The sequence below is a fragment of the Oryzias latipes genome, chromosome 12 (genome assembly GCF_002234675.1).
Source record: "Oryzias latipes chromosome 12, ASM223467v1".
NCBI classification, from domain to species: domain Eukaryota; kingdom Metazoa; phylum Chordata; class Actinopteri; order Beloniformes; family Adrianichthyidae; genus Oryzias; species Oryzias latipes.
Genome location: NC_019870.2, coordinates 8,456,511 through 8,474,676, shown reverse-complemented (window position 1 = coordinate 8,474,676; position 18,166 = coordinate 8,456,511). Strand labels below are relative to the sequence as shown.

Below are 18,166 nucleotides of genomic sequence, written 5' to 3'. Positions count from 1 at the left end.
CCCTTAAACAAATGTTTGTGTGTGTGTGTGTTGGTGTGTGCTTTTGGTGGCTGCAGCACTCCTTTTAAATTTGTTACATTTTATGTTCAAAGGATGTTTATCTAAAAATCTAAATCTAAATTAATTTTCTGTCAGGTAAAGATTGTCTTCTAAAGTTAATTCTAACAGCTTAGAAAAATTCACTTTTATCTACCAGCTTGTGTGTGGAGGAAAAAAAACACACAAACAAACAAATAAACTACATGAACATTACCTCTAGCAAAAACAAATCGACCTATTTTATTGCATTTCCCACAATCGATTCGTCTGTTTTAATAAAAGAAAAAACGAATTATTGAATGTTCTACAAAAGTATTCTAACTATTTTAGGATTATGTGATTTATCCGTCTAAAATTACATTTACTTTTAAAAAGGGAACATTGTTTTTCCATTATAAGTTCCATAAAGTTCATTAATGCTAACTTACTGCCTAAGCAAATAATTTAATTAAAAAGGACAATTAAATAATTTAGATTTTTTTTGTTGTTGCAAAACCTCTTAAAGCGTATTTGTAGTTTTTGCAGAAATGTCATCTAATATTTAATTCCATAACAATTTAGTAATAAATATTTGTGAAAAAATTTGAAGTAGTGTTGCTGCATACTAGGTTCCTGTTCTCTGATGTGGATTTGCTTCCACGTTTTGATGAAGCGTTTTCATTTTTTTATTTGAAAAGAGCCTTCATCCCTCGTTCAGTTCCGTTTATCTGTACACCTAAACCGTCATTCCGCTTCACCGCCTCAGCGGCAGGTCAGCTCTTATCCTTCAGATTGATTAGTCAGTCGGTTTTCCGCTCACCCAAAGCAAAGAAAACCTCCAAACTATTATGTAGGAGGAGGATTTGAACACAAAAGATCCACTTCACCGCTCTATATCTCAGTCTTTTTTTTTCTTTTCTGAAGAAGATGCACGACCTCCTTCAGTTGTTGATCAGACGTCTCGTTCTGAGAAAACTGAGCTTAAATTGGCAGAGTGCTCTTTGAATGTTGGCGGCACGAAAGCACCTCATTATCTGCCCTTCAGATAGGCCTGTAAATGCTGCTTCGTCTGTGTCCGGACTCGCTCTTCTCGTCTGCAGGAGAGTGCGTCCTCAGCACCAACCTGCCCTTCAGGAACGAGGAGGAAGAGGAGGCTCAAGGAAACCTCACCATCTTCATCATCGCCTGCATCCTGCTGGTGCTGGCACTCGTGGGAGTCATCTTGCTGATCAGGCACTCCAGGTCAAAGGGCAAACAGTCCGACCTCCCCCCGCGCGGGTACGAGAAGCTGGGCTCCGGAAGGTTTGGGGGCGGTTACAGCTCTGCTTCCACGGCGTCCTACAGCGGGCCGGCCAGCTCCTCCGGAGGCCGTTTCCAGGACCAGCTGGTCGACGTCGGACGCCTGGGGAGCAAAGACGATGACGACGATGACGATGAAGATGACGAGGACATTGTTTACATGGGGAAAGACGGCACAGTGTACAGGAAGTTCCGGTACGGCCAGCTGGGGGAGGACAATGAAGACGAGCTGGAGTACGACGACGAAAGCTACACGTTCAGATGAAGCAGAAATTCTTTTTTTTTTTCTTGGAGGTTCTCCTCTCCTCCCTGCTCTGTCCTGTTCATCTCCTCCTGCCCTGAGGGACAGACTTATTTATCCTTCACTGACTGAGCTCAGCTAAATGAGACGTGCAGAGTTATTTATAAAGAGCCGCATATACAACCAATATCTGTCCACAGATCTGCTGCAGAGCAATCTTTTTTTAAAGGCCGAAAGGGGACTTTTTTTTTCTCTGTTTTATAAAATTTAATCAAAAAAATATTCATAAGGGTCATGACAAATCCCCTCACAATCTACCAGAATAATAAATCTGTCCACAGTAGAATAAAACCTCAGGCGATTCTTCAATTGTAGCTTTTGTTTTTCCATGCATTTATTTGAATTACTTTATTAGCTTTGTTAGCATATAGACTCGATCTGTTTGTATAACGAGCACTGACTGTATATGAGAACTGGACTGAGTCGTTCCAAATAGGAAGTACCTCTTTGCTCCAAGAAGCCAAAATCCCAGACTTCTATTCAAAATAAACAGCTTTTACTCAGTTGTTATATTTATTCTTGCAGTTACCTTTTTTTAAACATGTTCTTGATTCTATTTGTCTTTCTGTGGTAAAAGTTATAAACTGACCAATCAGATCCCTTAATAAAAGTAGGTGGTGCCAGCTGGCCTCCATGTCGAACGTTTAAAACGTTTGACAGATTCTGCCGACCCAGCTTTCAATTGTGAGCCTCTAAGAGCGGTTGCCACAGCAACGTTAACGCGGACCGACTAGGACCAGTCAGCGCTCACTGACTACATTTGGCTCCAATATGGCAATATGGTATCCCAATAAATGGCAACTTCATATCGTTGGAGCCTAAATAAGTCATTTTCTATGGGTGACCTCACACTCCATCAGTCCAGTTCTCTAATACACCCAACGGTAACAAGTCACCAACTAATCTGGTCCCAAGATGTTTTTTTAACCTGCTTCAAACCGGAAGTTAAGAGTTTCAGAAATATCTTTCATCAGGTCTCTCATTCAAAGCAGAAAATTTGAGTAAAAATCTAACAAAATAATACCATAACAAAAATGTTCATGTCCCCTGTAGAATATTTTTTCTATCTGGACTTATTTTTAATTTCTGCTCTTTTTTCTGTATTTCTTACACGTGTTTGTGTTAGTTTTAGCAACAATTTAATGCTTTCTGGTTGTTGTTTTTTTTTCTCTTAGACATCCTGATTTGTTGTTAAATTTAAGAATGTGTTTTTGTGTTGAAATAAAAACAAAGAGGGGGGAAAAAAACAACCAAACTCCATCTTTAGCTTATTTTATTGAACAATTAGACAGTAATCCTTATCTGTATTTTTGCAACTCCATATATAAGACACTTGGCTAAGAGGACCACCAGTGATGTGATGAAAGGACATGCAGCAACACGCACACACATGCACGGTCACACACATGCACGGTCACACACAGACGGATGTTGTGCTTCGTTAAGATTCCATCATTATCTGATGTTTCTTCCTGGTGATCCAACTGAGAGTTTTGCTGTTTTTAGCTCATAAAATAAAACAAATCCCACACGCCTGCATGTCGAGGCCGAAAAACATAAATAAATAAATGCCGTCACACTGCATTTTACTCACCTCTTGATATAAATTTAAATAACTTCTTTATAGATTAATGTCGTCGTTTAAGGGAAAGATGATTGAAGTCAACACTTGATATCTAAACTGCTGACACAGAAGACGCCTCTTGGTACAACAAACCTAAACAGTAAAGGGGTGAAATGCTCGTTTCCCATCATGCACTTCTGTACAGGATGAACAAATGGGTTTCAGTGCGCTTCACTGTCTGGTGAGTAATTGCATTTTCTACCCTAAAGTGAACAATGATGTTGCTGTGCGGATGCTGGCAGGCGTCTCGCCTGACGATCTAATCCTCAGCAGGAGTGCTGTGACTGTGAGATGCGTTCACATTCGACTCCAAACTTTAGCTTTGACCATTCGTTACAGCTGAGACGCTTGAGAGCGGAGGTGTCCAATGATCCATCCGGGGTTGGTTTGGGGCTGGGTGGTTTTTTTTTTATGAGCGGCTGGCTCCAGCTTCATCTTGTCTGCTGTAGAGGGTGTTGGAACAAAGCAGAAACTTTTTAGGATTGGGCGTGTTTTATGCAGCGGTGGCGGCCGTTTATCTCCGGCGTGGGCTCTTCTTAGCATTTTTGACAACTCACTCTGTCCGGCTGGCTGCTGCCGGCTCGCTCCCCTGCAGAAAACTGTTCATCCTGGAGCGGGAGGAGACAAATGGAGAGGTCGTTAGACGGGGGTGGGCTTTACAGTTCCATGCAACTTATAATTCAGAACACAATTAGCCAGCCGGTGATTAGTGTTTGAAGTCTAAAGATTGTTTTTCACGTGTTTATTATTGGTGTAATGGATCGCCATGCGCTGCGGATGGACTCGTTTATTCTACTGTATTGATAAATGAGATGAAAGCAAAGCATTTAGCAGATTTGGTGACTTTTTTTTTCTTCTCCCTGTCTCAGCTGAAAATGAGAATCCTGTAATAAACCAACACTCAGGTGCTCCCGCCTCCACTGAGGAGGTAATGAGGGTCGAGGGAGCGGATGCTTACTTGGAGTTCTCCGCTGCTTCCTTCAGCTCCTTGTCGACTCTAGAAAGGTGAGAGTTCAAATAGAAAGATGAGGATAAAGTCATTACAGCGGGTCTGGTAGCTGTGCTGCTTGGTGTTGGTGAGTTCAGGGACTTGGAGGGACTTACTTAATGATGCATTCAGGGATCTGGACACAATCCATGGGGATGAGCTGCTGTAGTTCATCCAGACTGTTCACATATTTAATCTTACTGCTGAACTTGGCACTACGACAAAAGAAACCAGGCAGAGTTTTGTTTTTAAAGTGCTGCAACGACTATGTAGTTACTGAAGTGCTTACTAAGGATGTGCAGAATTTGATTATTTTTTCCCCTCATTGTTTAAAATGCCTGTTTATGCTGCTCATTCCCTTAGATGTTAACCCTTAAAGCCAGAAGCTTTAGCTCTTGGGTTTACAGTTTTTTCCACTACTGTAACTCTTCAGGCATTTACCTAATTAACACAATTCCAGCGGATTCTGAATCAGAAAAAAACAGCCTCACACTGATTTGCAACACTTTTTAGAAGTGAAGTGTTCGTGCAAATCAACAAAACAGCAGACAAAAGCAGCTTTGGAATTTAATACACTTTTTGTTAGTATTGTGTTACCCATCAGTGCAAAGCAGATACGAAAAGCCATTTTCTTTTTTTTCTTTATTTATTTTACCTACGACAGATTCAGCTGATTACTTTTTGAAATACTTTTTTCTTTGTTTATTTTATTTTATCAAAGACACTTTGATAAGAATGACGGTACCGCGATTTAGCCGCAGCTTCAGCTGTTTTTTGGAAAAGTCCCGCCCTTTTAACTGTCTCCATCAATCATTCTTGGGGGCTTAATCACGTGTCATCAGTCTGACCAATCAGAAGTGGTTAAAGTCTTCACTTCCTTGTACCAATTTAGCTCCTAAAGTCTCTCAGTTCCAACAAAAATAACAGCTAAAGCTCGTCTTTAGCGGTGTAGCTTTCCACAGAATCCAGTGTTAGACCGTGGAACGAGTGAACAAACAATGAAGCTCAGAGAAGCGATCTCCGGCCGTTGCGCACTACATCTCCCATGATGCATTGGGTTAAAGTTACAGCGTCTCAGCGCGAAATTAGATCTGTTGTTAAACGTCTTGAAACCACAACGAACACCGATAAGTTTTTAAATCTTCTAACTTAACTTTTATTACATCTTTTAGAAAAAACAGCTGCAACTTCCTGCTTTTTCTGCCACAACTGTCACAAAAATGCATGTGAGATTGCAGAGGGGCTGTAGATCAATACAGACTAGAAGTTTCTCCTTTTTTTTTCTTTTTTTTTTGGATGCTGGTGTGCCGTGGGATCTTTTCAAGGTTAAGGTGTGCCGTGGCTCAAAAAAGGTTGAAAAACACTGATCTAGGAGTCGCCTGCGACATTTCCGGTATTAGAGTTCATTCAAAGTTGAATTTAAATGTTATTTTTATGCTGGTGTAAATAACACCAGATAAAATTTCTGGGAATTTGTTTTGATTTCTTTAATGGAATGTGTTTTATTTGTTTTGCTTTTTTAATTGTAGTTATGATCTTTAATATTTTGTTGTTGTTGATGTGATTTGTACTTCAGGGCCACCATAGCATGACCCTCACACGGTTATTCGTTTTTGCTAGACAAACTCAAATAGCAGCTAATTGGGACCTTATACGGCCAGCAATCTGCCATGCAGTTTGTCAAAGGTTCAATTCCCATCCTTATTGGCTATTGTGTCCTTGTTCAAGACGCCAAAGCCTATATTCAACCCAACATTATTAAAATGTGTCAACATAAATTAAATGTGTCGACTAATTGCTATGCAGGTAATGTATATTAAAAATGTATGCTTTAAAAAAACTGTAACAACTAGCTGGAGCTGATAATTCAAGATTCAGACCAGAGTCGTATCTAAATTCCCCCCAAAAAAGCATCAACTTTAAACTTTAAACCATTTTTTTCTGTTTATAGTTAACTATTCATTTGTGAAATGTCATTTCTGAACAAAACATGCACAACAAACAGTGGGGGACAGTGGGATATTTCCTACCTGATGAATGGCTTGGTAACGGCTAAAACGGTCCTGATAAACCATGATGGATGCAGAATAATAAAGGATTTCAAGTTCTTCCTGAGCCTGAACACAACACACAACGTCATGTTAGTTTATCTGTGCTGCATTCTCAGATGAGACAAATGCAGCTTAATAATTCATCCCAAAATGAGCGGTGACGTATATAAAAACAATACAGGCCTTCTGTCAATCATCTGGTAGCATTTCTTCAGCCAGCCAAGGCCGGGCATCCTTCTGTGGGGTGTGGCTCCATTCAGGTACACAATCATGTAGTCCTCTGCCACCATCAGCTCCAGCGTGCTGATCACAAAGCTGAAGCATAAACACATTTCCATCAGGCCACATGGGCTTAAATGCCTTCAGATCCATCGTCTGTAACTTTATCAAATGTGGACTTTTCCTTTTTATTTAATCAAAACACATTATCCCACATTGGAGTTTATAAATTCTAAATAAAAATGCTTAAAAGTTTAACTTCCTGTTGTGTGGCTAGCTTGTTTTTTTTTTTAGCTAACCTTTGCTAAATGATCTGCTAAATGTTTTTTAGCTAACATTTAGCATTTAGCCAACTTTTGCAGTTTCCTAAAGAGTTTGTGCAGAATTTTATATTCATCATGTCCCTCAGCAGTCCAAGGCAAGTCCAGCAAAGACCAGATTGTTTTCACAATTTTTCTTTCTTCATTTGTATTTAAGGGAAAAATTTTGAGGCCACCCTCACCTCCCCAATGAAAAAAACAAAAAACAAAAATGACATCACAACGAAAGAAAAAATCCCAAAAGATGAATTTCGGCAAAATTTCTTTTGAGGCTCAAAAAATATTTCAAAATTCACTAACAAAACCAAAAGATTTATGTTGGAGAAATCCAAAAGAAGCTTTGAAATAATTATGGAACGGCCACAGGACCGACACCTTGCCGGCTGTTTTGTAGAAAAGTAATTTTCACATTTTCCCACAATATCAGCAATCAACCTTTTACACTCATGCCGCCAGCTTAATTCTACAATCACAACTAGAGTTGTGTTGACCTTTGACCTCAGGAAGAGGCTAAATGAGTCTTCCCTGTTGAACGTCTTGAAGCCACAACGAACACACATCAGTTTTTAAATCTTCTTGACGAAATCAGAAGAGTTCTCCTTCAAGGTTTGTGTTTATTAACAGCCAAATATCCCAGAGTTTGGTCCAAGTCATCTTTCTAACTGAAACACTTTTCTAATAAGTCTGGATTATTTTATATGTTAAATTTAAAAGAAGTAATAACAACATTTAAGAAACAGGATTAAGGTGAAGTGGCCAACAGACACATTTAAACTAAATTGAAACAATTTAATCATCTAAAAAGAAATAGAAACATTTTTGTAAAAGTTTTCCAAGACTTTATTTTTGATTAGGACAAGAGAAAAACTAATAAAACTTCAACATGTTCACTTTTTGTGTAGCTACAGAAAACATAAATATAATGTTAGTCTTTTTGTGTAAAAATGTATCAAACATATTGTGATCATATAATTGTTCAAAAATTACAGTTACCTTTGCCCCAACATAAAATAAATAACTATTTAGAAAGAATATATTTGTTTTTTTGTGAGGTTACATACAATTGCATGTTAATAAACTGGAGGGAAAAAGAACTACCAGGGTAAAATTTCAAATAATTTAGTTGAAAACTATTGTGGAAAACTAACTTAACTTTTATTATTATTTTTAAATCTTTTAGAAAAAACAGTTGCAGCTTTTTCTGCCACAATTATCACGAAAATGCATGTGAGATTGTGGAGGGACTGTACATCAATACAGACTATAAGTTTCTCCTTTTTTAATTTTTGGATGCTGGTGTGCTGCTGGATTTTTGTCAAGGATAAAGTGTGCCTTGGCTCAAAAAGGTTGGAAAACATTGAGAGAGTGCACTATATAGTGCGTTCGCCATTTTGTAGTGCTGTCCGAATCGACAATTCCCAAATCTAGTGCCCTAGAAATGTCCCAGATGTCTTTGCGAAAAACCAGTGTGCATCGATGGTTCACTGGATTGGTGAATATAGACCACAATGCATTGCGTCTGAACATTTTTTTGCCAAAATAATGTATTTAAATGTATTTTTAATCAATCATTAACGTTTTCATCTTCAGTAGACAGTGGGCTCATAAATAATTGTTGCAAAACGCTCATATTACAATTAACTTTAAGACGTCGATGGCGTCATGTCCGCCGTTAAAAAAAAAAAAAAAAAAATTACTGAGCATGGTGTCTGAATTACTTTGAAAATCCAGGGCACTACATAGTGCCGCACTGTATAGTTTTTTAGTAGATAGGGGTTAGGGTGGGAATTCCTCCTAGGGATTTGGATGCATCGCCTCATAACTCCAGGGCTGCCAACTCTCACGCATCGGCCGTGAGACTCACACATTTGATTCATCTCTCACGCCACACCTTTATGTTCTCATTCCCAAATACACTTGGCTGGTCCTGGTGCTGCTCCACTGAAATGCAAAGTGGGTCTAAACTAAACAGTTTGGTCTTGGATGGAATTTTATCTGCAATAATGACAATTAAGTTAGCAGGCTTTGAGCCATGGTTGAAGTGGGAGCCATTCTCTAAAATTCTCAAAGCTTCAAAAACGGCCTCATTAGTCATTACTACAAGGGACAGTTTGACATTTTTTCTAGATGCCCTGTGCCTCGTCTTGTCTTAGTTTCTAGTTTAGTTTGTTTTTCATGTTATTAAGGTAAATCATTTTTTATTCTTTAAAAAGTATTTTTTTTTGTATTTTGAATTCATTCGGGGTGCTTTAGGTCACATTTACACGAAAAAACTAAACTTGCGGCCGTAAAGAGTGACTTTTTTTTCTGAGGCTCACTCCAAGCTTTTAGGAAAAGTTGGCGGCGCTGTGCTCCTCAAGCATCATTGGACAGCTACTTGGGGAAACGATGATGGGTTTTTAATTTAGCAGATTTGAAACAGCGTTGGCGTGGCGAGTTTGCAAAAGTGGTGTTCCTCTCTTGCTCTTTCTTTTTCTACCGGAATATATTGTGAAAATGTAATCCACGAATCATTGGCTCAAGCTGAACAAACCAGAATGAGATCTGAAATGAACATATTAGGAATGCGGGTGTGATTAACAAAAAGCTTAGTTGCATTCAAAAGTTTACTAATGCCAATTTTCAAAAGTTTTTTCCAAAAATTAGATTTGTTCTTCAATTACTATTTTATTAAAGCTCAAGAGCAATTCCCGTTATATTTTTTAACTTTATAATTTGTTAACTTCTGAATGAAAAAAACACATTCATCTCCAATACTTTCTCTCCTTTTTCTTGCTGCTGCATTTTGAATGCCCTTCACTGTTACTCCACTGTACTTCACTGTTACTCCACTGTACTTCACTGTTACTCCACTCCACTTCACTGTTACTCCACTCTACCTTACTGTTACTCCACTGTACTTTACTGTTACTCCACTGTTACTCCACTGTAGTTCACTGTTACTACACTGTACTTCACTGTTACTCCACTGTACTTTACTGTTACTCCACTGTTACTCCACTGTACCTCACTGTTACTCCACTGTACTTCACTGTTACTCCACTGTTACTTCACTGTTACTCCGCTGTACTTCACTGTTACTCCACTGTACTCCACTGTTACTCCACTGTTACTTCACTGTTACTCCGTTGTACTTTAATGTTACTCCGCTGTACTTTAATGTTACTCCACTGTTACTCCACTGTACTTCACTGTTACTCCACTGTTACTTCACTCTTACTCCGCTGTACTTCACTGTTACTCTTTGAAGGCATTTCATTTAGGTAAAATATCGAACCTCATATCTATTAAAATGCATTTCGTCTAAATAAAGAGAGAAAATTATATTTTTTTGTTTATAACGTATGTTAAAACGGTGAAATCAAGAAGCAGCTTTTGTCTTGAATTTAATTGGAAAGTCTGTGAGGTCACTGTGAAGCAGTCTGGCTCTAACAGGATCTTCAAACGCTTCTCCTGATGTCAGCTGCAATAATTGGATCAAGAGCAGTTTCTTCGGGAATCTCTTTGAATTTCATCTGCTTTTTCACATTTTCGCAGACCACTTTTTCTCTAAAGTTACCTTTCCGAATTGAGGAGAGATCTGATCTTTTGATTACCAAAAAAAAAACTTTCAAAAAGTTTACAGTAACTTCTTTATCTTCACTGACTTTGATCTCACTCTAAAAGCTCTTTCCTCTTCAAATGCCTTTCACCAGTTAGCAACCAAACAGCACTGCTGCTGTTGTGATCATCTCCCTCTGACAAACTGCAAACCGCTCAAATCTGCAGCACCAATTCCTCACAAGGAATTTCATTTTTGCCATCTGGCATCAGAACCTGCAGACCCTATTGTCCATCTCTTTTGTGTCCATCCAAAACTTTCAGACATGCCAGCTTAGTCCCTATCTGTCCCAGCACAGGCTTGGAGGTCCATAAACACTGTCCAGGCAGGAAAACTCTTCAGCGGAACAACAGAGCCTTAAATTCACCATGCGTCATAAAACAAGAGTGAGTTCTATCTTTTTATTGTAGCCAAGATTTCATTCATCCTTTTAGAAACATTTAATTACTGCAGGTTTATCATTTTTTTATTAATAATTTTATTAATTTATTAATAACAAAAAAATCTTGTTTACATTTTTTTCAAATACTTTATTAAAATTATAGAATTTTCCACATTGGTCATTTAACGGCTAAATTATGTACCAGCCTTGTATATTAAAGTGTTCAAATTCATGTTGACCTCAATAACCTTATCCTTCTGTGCAGCGGATCATATTTCAAATCCGGTGTTCAAAACCCTTCCGACACATTTCCAGTCCTCTGTTTCTCCAGAACAATAAATTTCCTTTGCCAATGCATCCAGATGCCAGAGAGACTATGAAATAATACTTTATAGTTGTACATTTGACTGTACAAGTAAAACCAACCAGCGACCTACTCCACTGATGCATTTATTTTAGAATGATGCGGTCTCCTAATGTTAAAAAGACGTATATAAACTCACACTAAAGTTTAATGGTCATAGAGTACATAAAGTGAAAGGCATACTGCTAATATATTTCATTTAATGTACATTTAAAAAAAATATTTACATATGTTTAGGTATAATTTAGGAAATGGATTTAAGAACTTCAGAAAATATTTACTGAGATCTCAATTGATTTTAAAATGACTTTTGTTCTATCAGAACTGTGGTATCGTAGCAAGTACCACTATTTATTCAATATACCAGAACAAGGTCAGTACCGTGGAATTACCTTGTAATTACATGGTAACTGAAACCCTTAATTATCTTTACTTTGTCATCAGGGAAAAAATCCCACTCAGCTTTGAAGTAAAAAAAATACAGTTTTGGTAAAACTATCAACAAACTACACTTCAAATGAGAATTTTTCTGCCAATGTTTTTATACTGGAAGTGTTCAATAATGAGCGCTTAAAGAACCTCCAGAGAAAACTGTTGTAATATTGTCTGAAAATTTTTATTCCTACCATGTCATGACAATTTCAGAATGTACTTGTCTTTACCTTTTTAACGGTCAATATCTAAAATGACATTTTGACATGCAAAACTAATGTTTAGAAAAATTATTTTTTAGTCTTTTATTTAAAAAGTTCCTTTAAAATATGAATATTCATATCACAGTTTAACAATAATTTAAAATTAGGGTCTTTGGCACTGTTTATTTTACAGTATGATGTAAAATATAGGTTCACTGCATTTAACATATGGTAATGGTTTTCTCTGACTCAGAGAATTGACTATGTAATAGTATTTTCTCTGCCACATTAAAATGAGTCTAATGATGGACAGGAGCGCTGTCTTACTGTCACAACATACGGTCAATGTCCGGGTGTAATTATAACACTGTTTCTAGTGCAGAAAAATGAGTATATAGGTCAGTGCTACAGTGTAGTTACTATGTAAATACATAGTGTCTATAACAGTGTAGTTATGTAAAAACACAGTCAATTCCACAGTGTAAATTCCTTACCGTTAGTCCAACTGTGTAGTAACATGGTCTCCACCACAATGTAATTTCCATGTTGTAAACCAGTCAGTACCAGGCAGCGGTAGGGCAATCAACCTCTTTGAACCTGATAGGGTTCAATTCCCACCTTGCTGTACGTCAAAGTGTCCATCATAAGATATGGCAAGACACTGAACCCCCACCTTGCAACTGGTAGAAGGTTGGTACCAGTGTTCTGCAGCAGAGCCACCAGCAGTGTGTGAATCTTTGTGTGTGCATGGGTGCAAGGGAATGTAACTGTAAAGCCCTTTGGGCCTTTAAAGAAGTTAGAAAAGCGCTCCACAAGGAAACGCCATTTACAATTTTACAGTGTATTTACATGGTCTCCACCACATTGTGGTTGTAGTTTTGGAGGAATTGTAATGCATGTAGCTGTAATGCATTGTGTAATATACGTCAACAATTTTTACAAAATCAATCAATACAAAATGTTTTTGTTGTGAGGAGCTAACCTGAATGAATGAGAACCTTCCAAGACATGCCGTGTTCTTTCTATGTACGTATATAACTAGAGTGACATTTTTAATCAATAGAAAAGTGAAAATGAGTTTAAGATGAAACCTGGTAAGACTGATGACTTTCAGATGGTCAGTGAAAAGCCTGTTCCTATTGGTGATACTCACAGGAAGAGGTTTTCCATTATTTCGTGGTAGTCCTCTCGGTCACTGTCGGGCAGGAAACAGGCGGCAAACACTATAATGGCATTCACTCCGTTGCCATAGTAGCCTTAATAAAATGAAAAGAAGAAGAAAAAAACATGAAAAATTACACTTTGAAGAATCAACTGGATGGTGATGATTTTTTTGGGCGAAAGCTTGATTGCTCTCGTTTTTCCCTCTTTTGTGTTTGATTCATCTGCCACTCTACGTTTCCTTTGTGTGTCTGTCTCTGCACCGTTTCCTCTCAATACGTTTCAAATAAGTGTAATTTATTTTATTCGACAGCCCATTCATCATCAGATTTGTTGTCACTTAGACAGAGGCTCTTTTCTGGGGATGACAGAGCTGCTGATGTTGACTTTCCCGCTGATTTTTCTTGTGAGCCTGCAGAAACGAGCAGAGGGCTGGTAGAGGATGAGAGGTTTTCATCCACAGTGATGTATGGTCAGTGTTTTGTGGAAACCTTTCATTTGTGTCCGGTACCCAAAGTATCCAGACCAATGGGGATATAGTATGTGTTCTCACTAGTCTATTTAAAGCCAGGCTTGTTGCTCTGTGGAAAACAAGCAAAAAGTTGTTGCAACTTGCTGAATAGGGACATTACAGAGCTTTGTTAATATTAAAAAAGTCTACACTCCTATTTAAACATTCCATCCATTTTTCAAACCGTTTGAATCCTTTTTAGAGTTATGGGACTGCTAGACCCCATCCCAGCTACTTTTGGGTGACAATTGGTTACACCTTTGACAGGTCGCCAGTCTGTCACAGGGAAACAAAAAAAACATACATTTGTACCTAAGGGACAATTTTGTATTATCAATTAACCTATGATGCCTGTTTTTGGACTGTGGGAGGAAACCGGAGTGCCTGAAGCACAAAGAGAACGTGCAAACTCCACACAGAAAGGTCCCAGCTGGGATTTGAACCAGCGCTAACCACTACCCCACCATGCAGCCCTGAACACAATGTTTCGTTTGAATCTAAAACGAAATGTCGATACTAAAATCAGCTAAAGATTTTTAATTTTTTTTTTTTTATATAAGCCTTTCTGTTGCTTTGTTAGACCATTTAATGTTAATGGGGCTAGACACTGACTAGTCTGTAACAAGCACTAGTGGTTACTTGGTAAATAACACCTTCTCTACTTGGTTTTTAAACAAGCTTCAGCTCATTGGTCTAGTGGAACAGTGTCTGTACTTGGATTATCAAAGGTTCAAAAGACCAGACTGTACAAAATGTGACCTACTGCCTTGCTGCTTGACATTCATTATTTAGGGGTTGGGTTATAAAGCATGTGTCAAACTCAAGGCATTTGGCCCGCGATAGCATAAAGGTTTTTAATTTCTTGAAATAAAAATAAAAATTGGTGTGTATTTATTCATATCTAGGGGGAATCAAAATTGAAATATCGGATTGGGCAACTGTACATTTGGGCTCAAACACTGTCAATATAACCTAACCTGACGGAATCAATTCAAAAGGAACTTATGCTAAAGTAACAAGCAAACATAAGCCTTCTATGCAACTGTAATTTAACATTAAGAAAGAGGTCACATTTATTTTTCATTACAGTTAGTTACATGTATAAGTTATATATGGGCCATTGAGGACAGCCACTATGCTGATGTGGCCCTCGGTGAAAATGAGTAAGACACCCCTGGCGTATAAGAACTGGACTGAGTGACCCCCTCCCCCACTGTCTGGCTCCAACATGGCGACGTCTCTTTGAAGAAAAAATGGTGACTGAATTGACTTTATTTTTTTTGGAGCTGGAAGTAAGCTGTTTCCATGGGCAACATCACACTCACTCAGTCCAAATCTCATATTCAGTCAAAGGGTTGGATTGGGGGGGGTAAACTACTGAATGGTTTTTGTGCACGGTTGGGACTGCAGCTTACCCCTCCCCCAAGGAACGACTCAAAAAGCTACAGCTTGGTGAGGACTTCCTTGAACCCCTAGTGGTAACTAGGTGAGTTGCCTTGTTTTTTAAATGAGCTTCATTCCGGAAGTTGAAAGTATGATCCTCGATCCAGTTTACCCACAGTGGTTCTCAACTCATTCAGTCACGTAAAAACAAAAACCATAGGTTTCCGAGCCATTGGATATTTCAACTAGATTATTTGGATGCTTGAAAATCCAATTTACTCATCGCATTTTATAGATGTGAATGGTAGATTAAACATCTTTTTTGGGTTATGCAAAAAAAAGTTTAAAGGTTTGTTTTCACTGTTTACCAAACTGCCTGTTTTGGTTAATTTTCTGTTTTATATTTTGTGTAACCTCAAAGTAACATCTATTACTCTGAAACATGTTTTTTTTTTTTTTTTTTTTTTTTTTTAGTGAAAATTTCCAAAGAGCAAAATAAGAAGTAAATGACTACACTGATGAAGTGAAGGTCTTTAAGAGTCACCTCCATGGGAGATCACTCTCATGTACGGCTCAATGATCTTCATGTTGATGCGATGCTCCTGCTCTCCGATGACGACGCTCCTCCATAGCCTGGCGTCCTGGCGTTCCTCCTCAGCGCTGTATGTCGGGATGGGGTTGTAGGACTCGCTTGGCACGCTTCTGTTGACGGTGCTGGGCTCTAGTATTTAAAGACAACAGTTTAGAAGATTCACCTGTGTCCTCTTTTTCAAGAGCAGGTTTTCCTTCTTACCTTCCCAGTCCAGCTCGTGGTCTGTGTAGTCGTAGTCTCCTTCATCTGGAGTGTCCAGGTCGTCTACATTGATGTCGAGATCGTCTGGTGTTTCCCCCAAGTCGTCCTCGCTTTGGTCTAGGGACAAGCTGATTCGAGGAGCAGAGAGCTTCTTCCTTTGACTGGAAGCTCCTTGAAGGGATAAAGAAGAAGGAGGCACTGAAACAAAACAAAAAAGGGCAAGAGTTAGGTGCGTTTAACCACTTTTTACACTCATTTTTCTTTTAATGAATGATTCTTGCTCACCTGGTCGGCTGTCCGCGTCCTCTGAGTTCATTATAGTCTCTGAATCCAGGTCCATCCCCTGGAGGACCTATGACAGAATAACCACTCTGTAATAAATAGTTTATGACAACGACATATTCTTTCTATGTAATGACTTCTAAGATCATTGTCCGTCTGTGTGAGATGTTTGAGTATCGTCTTCCAGCTGCAGCTCTTGTTCTAGTGAGTATGTCAGGGACAAATGAGCATCGTAATAGAGTAACTGCAGCAGATTCCATTGACTATATATGAGAACTGGACAGAGTGAGGCATCACTAACCAATTCAGTCGCCATTCTTTCCGCCATGTTGGAGTCGGACGGCATACGTAAGCATTGATTTGTCCAAGACGGTGCAATTTTCTAATCAGATCAAGCCTATAATGAATATGGTTTTGATTATTTTCACATGTTTAAAACAAGTTTGACCTCAATTTGGTTCTTTATAATGCACAAAAAGGAAAAATGTTGTTTATGTTTGTTTGGAAGCATCACGTATCGATTGTGCAGTAGAGTTTGGGTAAAGCCTAATGAACTATTAAATGCATTTGAGCAGAAACTTGTTGAAATGAAAAAGATAATGGGCGTTCTTTTTATGACATTGTATCATTTCCCGCTTTGTGTGCATTTCTGAATGATTTGTTTTTCTCTGCTTCTATTTTGCATCATAAAGAGCACGTAAAAGTCTAAGTCATGGCTGTAATTAAAGGACTGCTAATGACGACATTTCATGAGTTTTGTTGTCCAGAAATTCTGTGGTTTGTGGTGAAATTTTAGGACTTTTTCATGTGCGTTTGTTTTTTTTTGTATCAAAGCTGGCACTCGCATCCTAACCGGACTCCTTCACACGGATGCCAACATGTGTACAGACGCTACATGAATGTTAGGTCAGTGAAAGAGTAAAAACAAAAGAGGTTGAGGTGAAAAGTTCATCTTTTCTTATCGCCGTTTTCAAACAGGAGACATAAGGTCTTCTGGGTCAGGAGCCTTTTCCCTCCCCGAGCGGATTCAAACCCACGGACTGGTCCGGGCAGGGATTGGATTTGGGATGCAAATGTTGTCGGTGAGTCATGTGACGTGCGCTCCGTCACATGAAAAGACACATCCTTGTTCCTCGTTTGCTGCCTTTTTGTGTGGAATGGTGGAAATATTGCAGCCAACTGCTAAAGCGGAACAAATGCTGCAAAATCACAGATGATCCGAGTGGACAGAGCTGTGCGCACACACACACGCATGTGGCTTTCTGCAGAATCATGGATTTAGGTCCACAAAATAATTATTGAGGGGGGAAGAGGAGTGAAGCTCCCTGGTGGAAGATGCTGAGCTGTTTCAGATTTGCTTCCACATCAGAGGGCTCAGTGCTGATGACAGCAGCCCCTCCCTCCCTCCTGCTTCCTGTCTGCTGGCTGTGAGGGAGGTGGGAAAACCAGAGCAAACGCTTCTTTCTCGACGCTTTTTCCGCCGCTGATTAAAAGCCGTGTACTCACCACGGTCGGGGCTCAGGAAGTTCTGTCCTCCCGCGTCTCAGAGCATGGATGTGCTGCCCGTTTCCTGCTTCCAGACGCTCGGTGGAGATGCTCAGCTTACAAACAGCTCACAGCTTCCACCATTTTGTGGTCACATGACCCGGGCTGATACCAAATATGGGCAGTCACCTGCTCTGAGCGCAGCTGGGGGGAAAAGGAGGGAGGACGGGATGCTGTTGCCTTTTAACTGGAAGGAGTTTTAGTAAGTGCAGTGTTTGTGCTTGAAATGAGAGGGTGGCACTGCCACTGTAACGCCTCATTTGCCCTCAGGGGGGTGGAGCAACAACACGCAACTGGCTTCATACGCAGATCATACAAGCTTGCTACAAAAACACAGCAGGGATTTAGAGCAGACATCTGAGGCTTTGTCTTCTGTTGCGTCATCTCTAATCTTTCTCTCCAAACTTTTCAATCCTTTGAATAAACACAAAGCAGGAGGAAACGGTTTCTACCTTGTTGTCTTTTGTCCAGAGCTCTAACTGAGTTGAAGGTCTTTTTTTTGTTTTCTCTCTCCAATGGAAAAAAACCCAACTGCTTCTAGACGGGAAGACGGCGTTCCACCTCAGCGTTGAACACCCTTCGGTGCAAAGGTCATTGTCCCAGCATGCCACAGGCACCTCCACAGCCGTCTGTTAATCAGTGGCCGGATTATGCGCCGTTAAAAATGAAGTTTAGATGAAAGTACACAA

The 18,166-nt window shown here is 39.3% G+C and overlaps 2 protein-coding genes across 4 annotated transcripts in view; one reads left to right on the top strand and one right to left on the bottom strand.

Annotated features, from left to right (window-relative positions):
* Nucleotides 1-2,783, top strand: part of LOC101160179 (proprotein convertase subtilisin/kexin type 5-like) — a 40,607-nt gene extending 37,824 nt beyond the window's left edge. Inside the window, exon 37 of the mRNA XM_011481555.3 lies at nucleotides 1,119-2,783. Coding sequence (XP_011479857.3) covers nucleotides 1,119-1,582 — 464 coding nt within the window. The 3' untranslated portion in view covers nucleotides 1,583-2,783. The remainder of the gene's footprint in view (nucleotides 1-1,118) is intronic.
* Nucleotides 2,784-2,874: 91 nt separating this feature from the next.
* LOC101168384 (protein prune homolog 2) lies at nucleotides 2,875-18,062 on the bottom strand. 3 transcript variants are annotated; one of them, XM_020707568.2, is made up of 12 exons: nucleotides 17,930-18,062; nucleotides 17,439-17,621; nucleotides 15,936-16,002; nucleotides 15,651-15,848; nucleotides 15,402-15,578; nucleotides 12,956-13,058; nucleotides 6,465-6,596; nucleotides 6,261-6,347; nucleotides 4,347-4,445; nucleotides 4,201-4,239; nucleotides 3,800-3,850; nucleotides 2,875-3,682 (listed from the first exon to the last, which is right to left on the bottom strand). In XM_020707568.2, exons 3-12 carry the CDS (start codon nucleotides 15,988-15,990, stop codon nucleotides 3,652-3,654), a joined length of 972 nt encoding a protein of 323 aa, XP_020563227.1. In that variant the 5' UTR covers nucleotides 15,991-16,002; nucleotides 17,439-17,621; nucleotides 17,930-18,062; the 3' UTR covers nucleotides 2,875-3,651. The 3 variants fall into 3 exon arrangements, with proteins under 3 accessions (XP_020563227.1, XP_011479858.1, XP_011479859.1); XM_011481556.3 differs by having other exon boundaries at nucleotides 2,877-3,685; nucleotides 17,930-18,061; XM_011481557.3 differs by lacking the exon at nucleotides 17,439-17,621 and having other exon boundaries at nucleotides 2,877-3,685; nucleotides 17,930-18,059.
* Between the last annotated feature and the right edge of the window lie 104 nt (nucleotides 18,063-18,166).

Bases quoted from the DNA above. Each gene is read 5' to 3' on its own strand.
- LOC101168384 (XM_011481556.3), bottom strand. From the start codon at position 15,990: ATGGACCTGGATTCAGAGACTATAATGAACTCAGAGGACGCGGACAGC. The intron at 13,059-15,401 runs GTGACTCTTAAA...CATTTTATTAAG, and splicing joins GAGAGTGATCTCCCATGGAG to GCTACTATGGCAACGGAGTG. The intron at 3,851-4,200 runs GTAAGCATCCGC...CTCCCGCTCCAG, and splicing joins GAAGCAGCGGAGAACTCCAA to GATGAACAGTTTTCTGCAGG.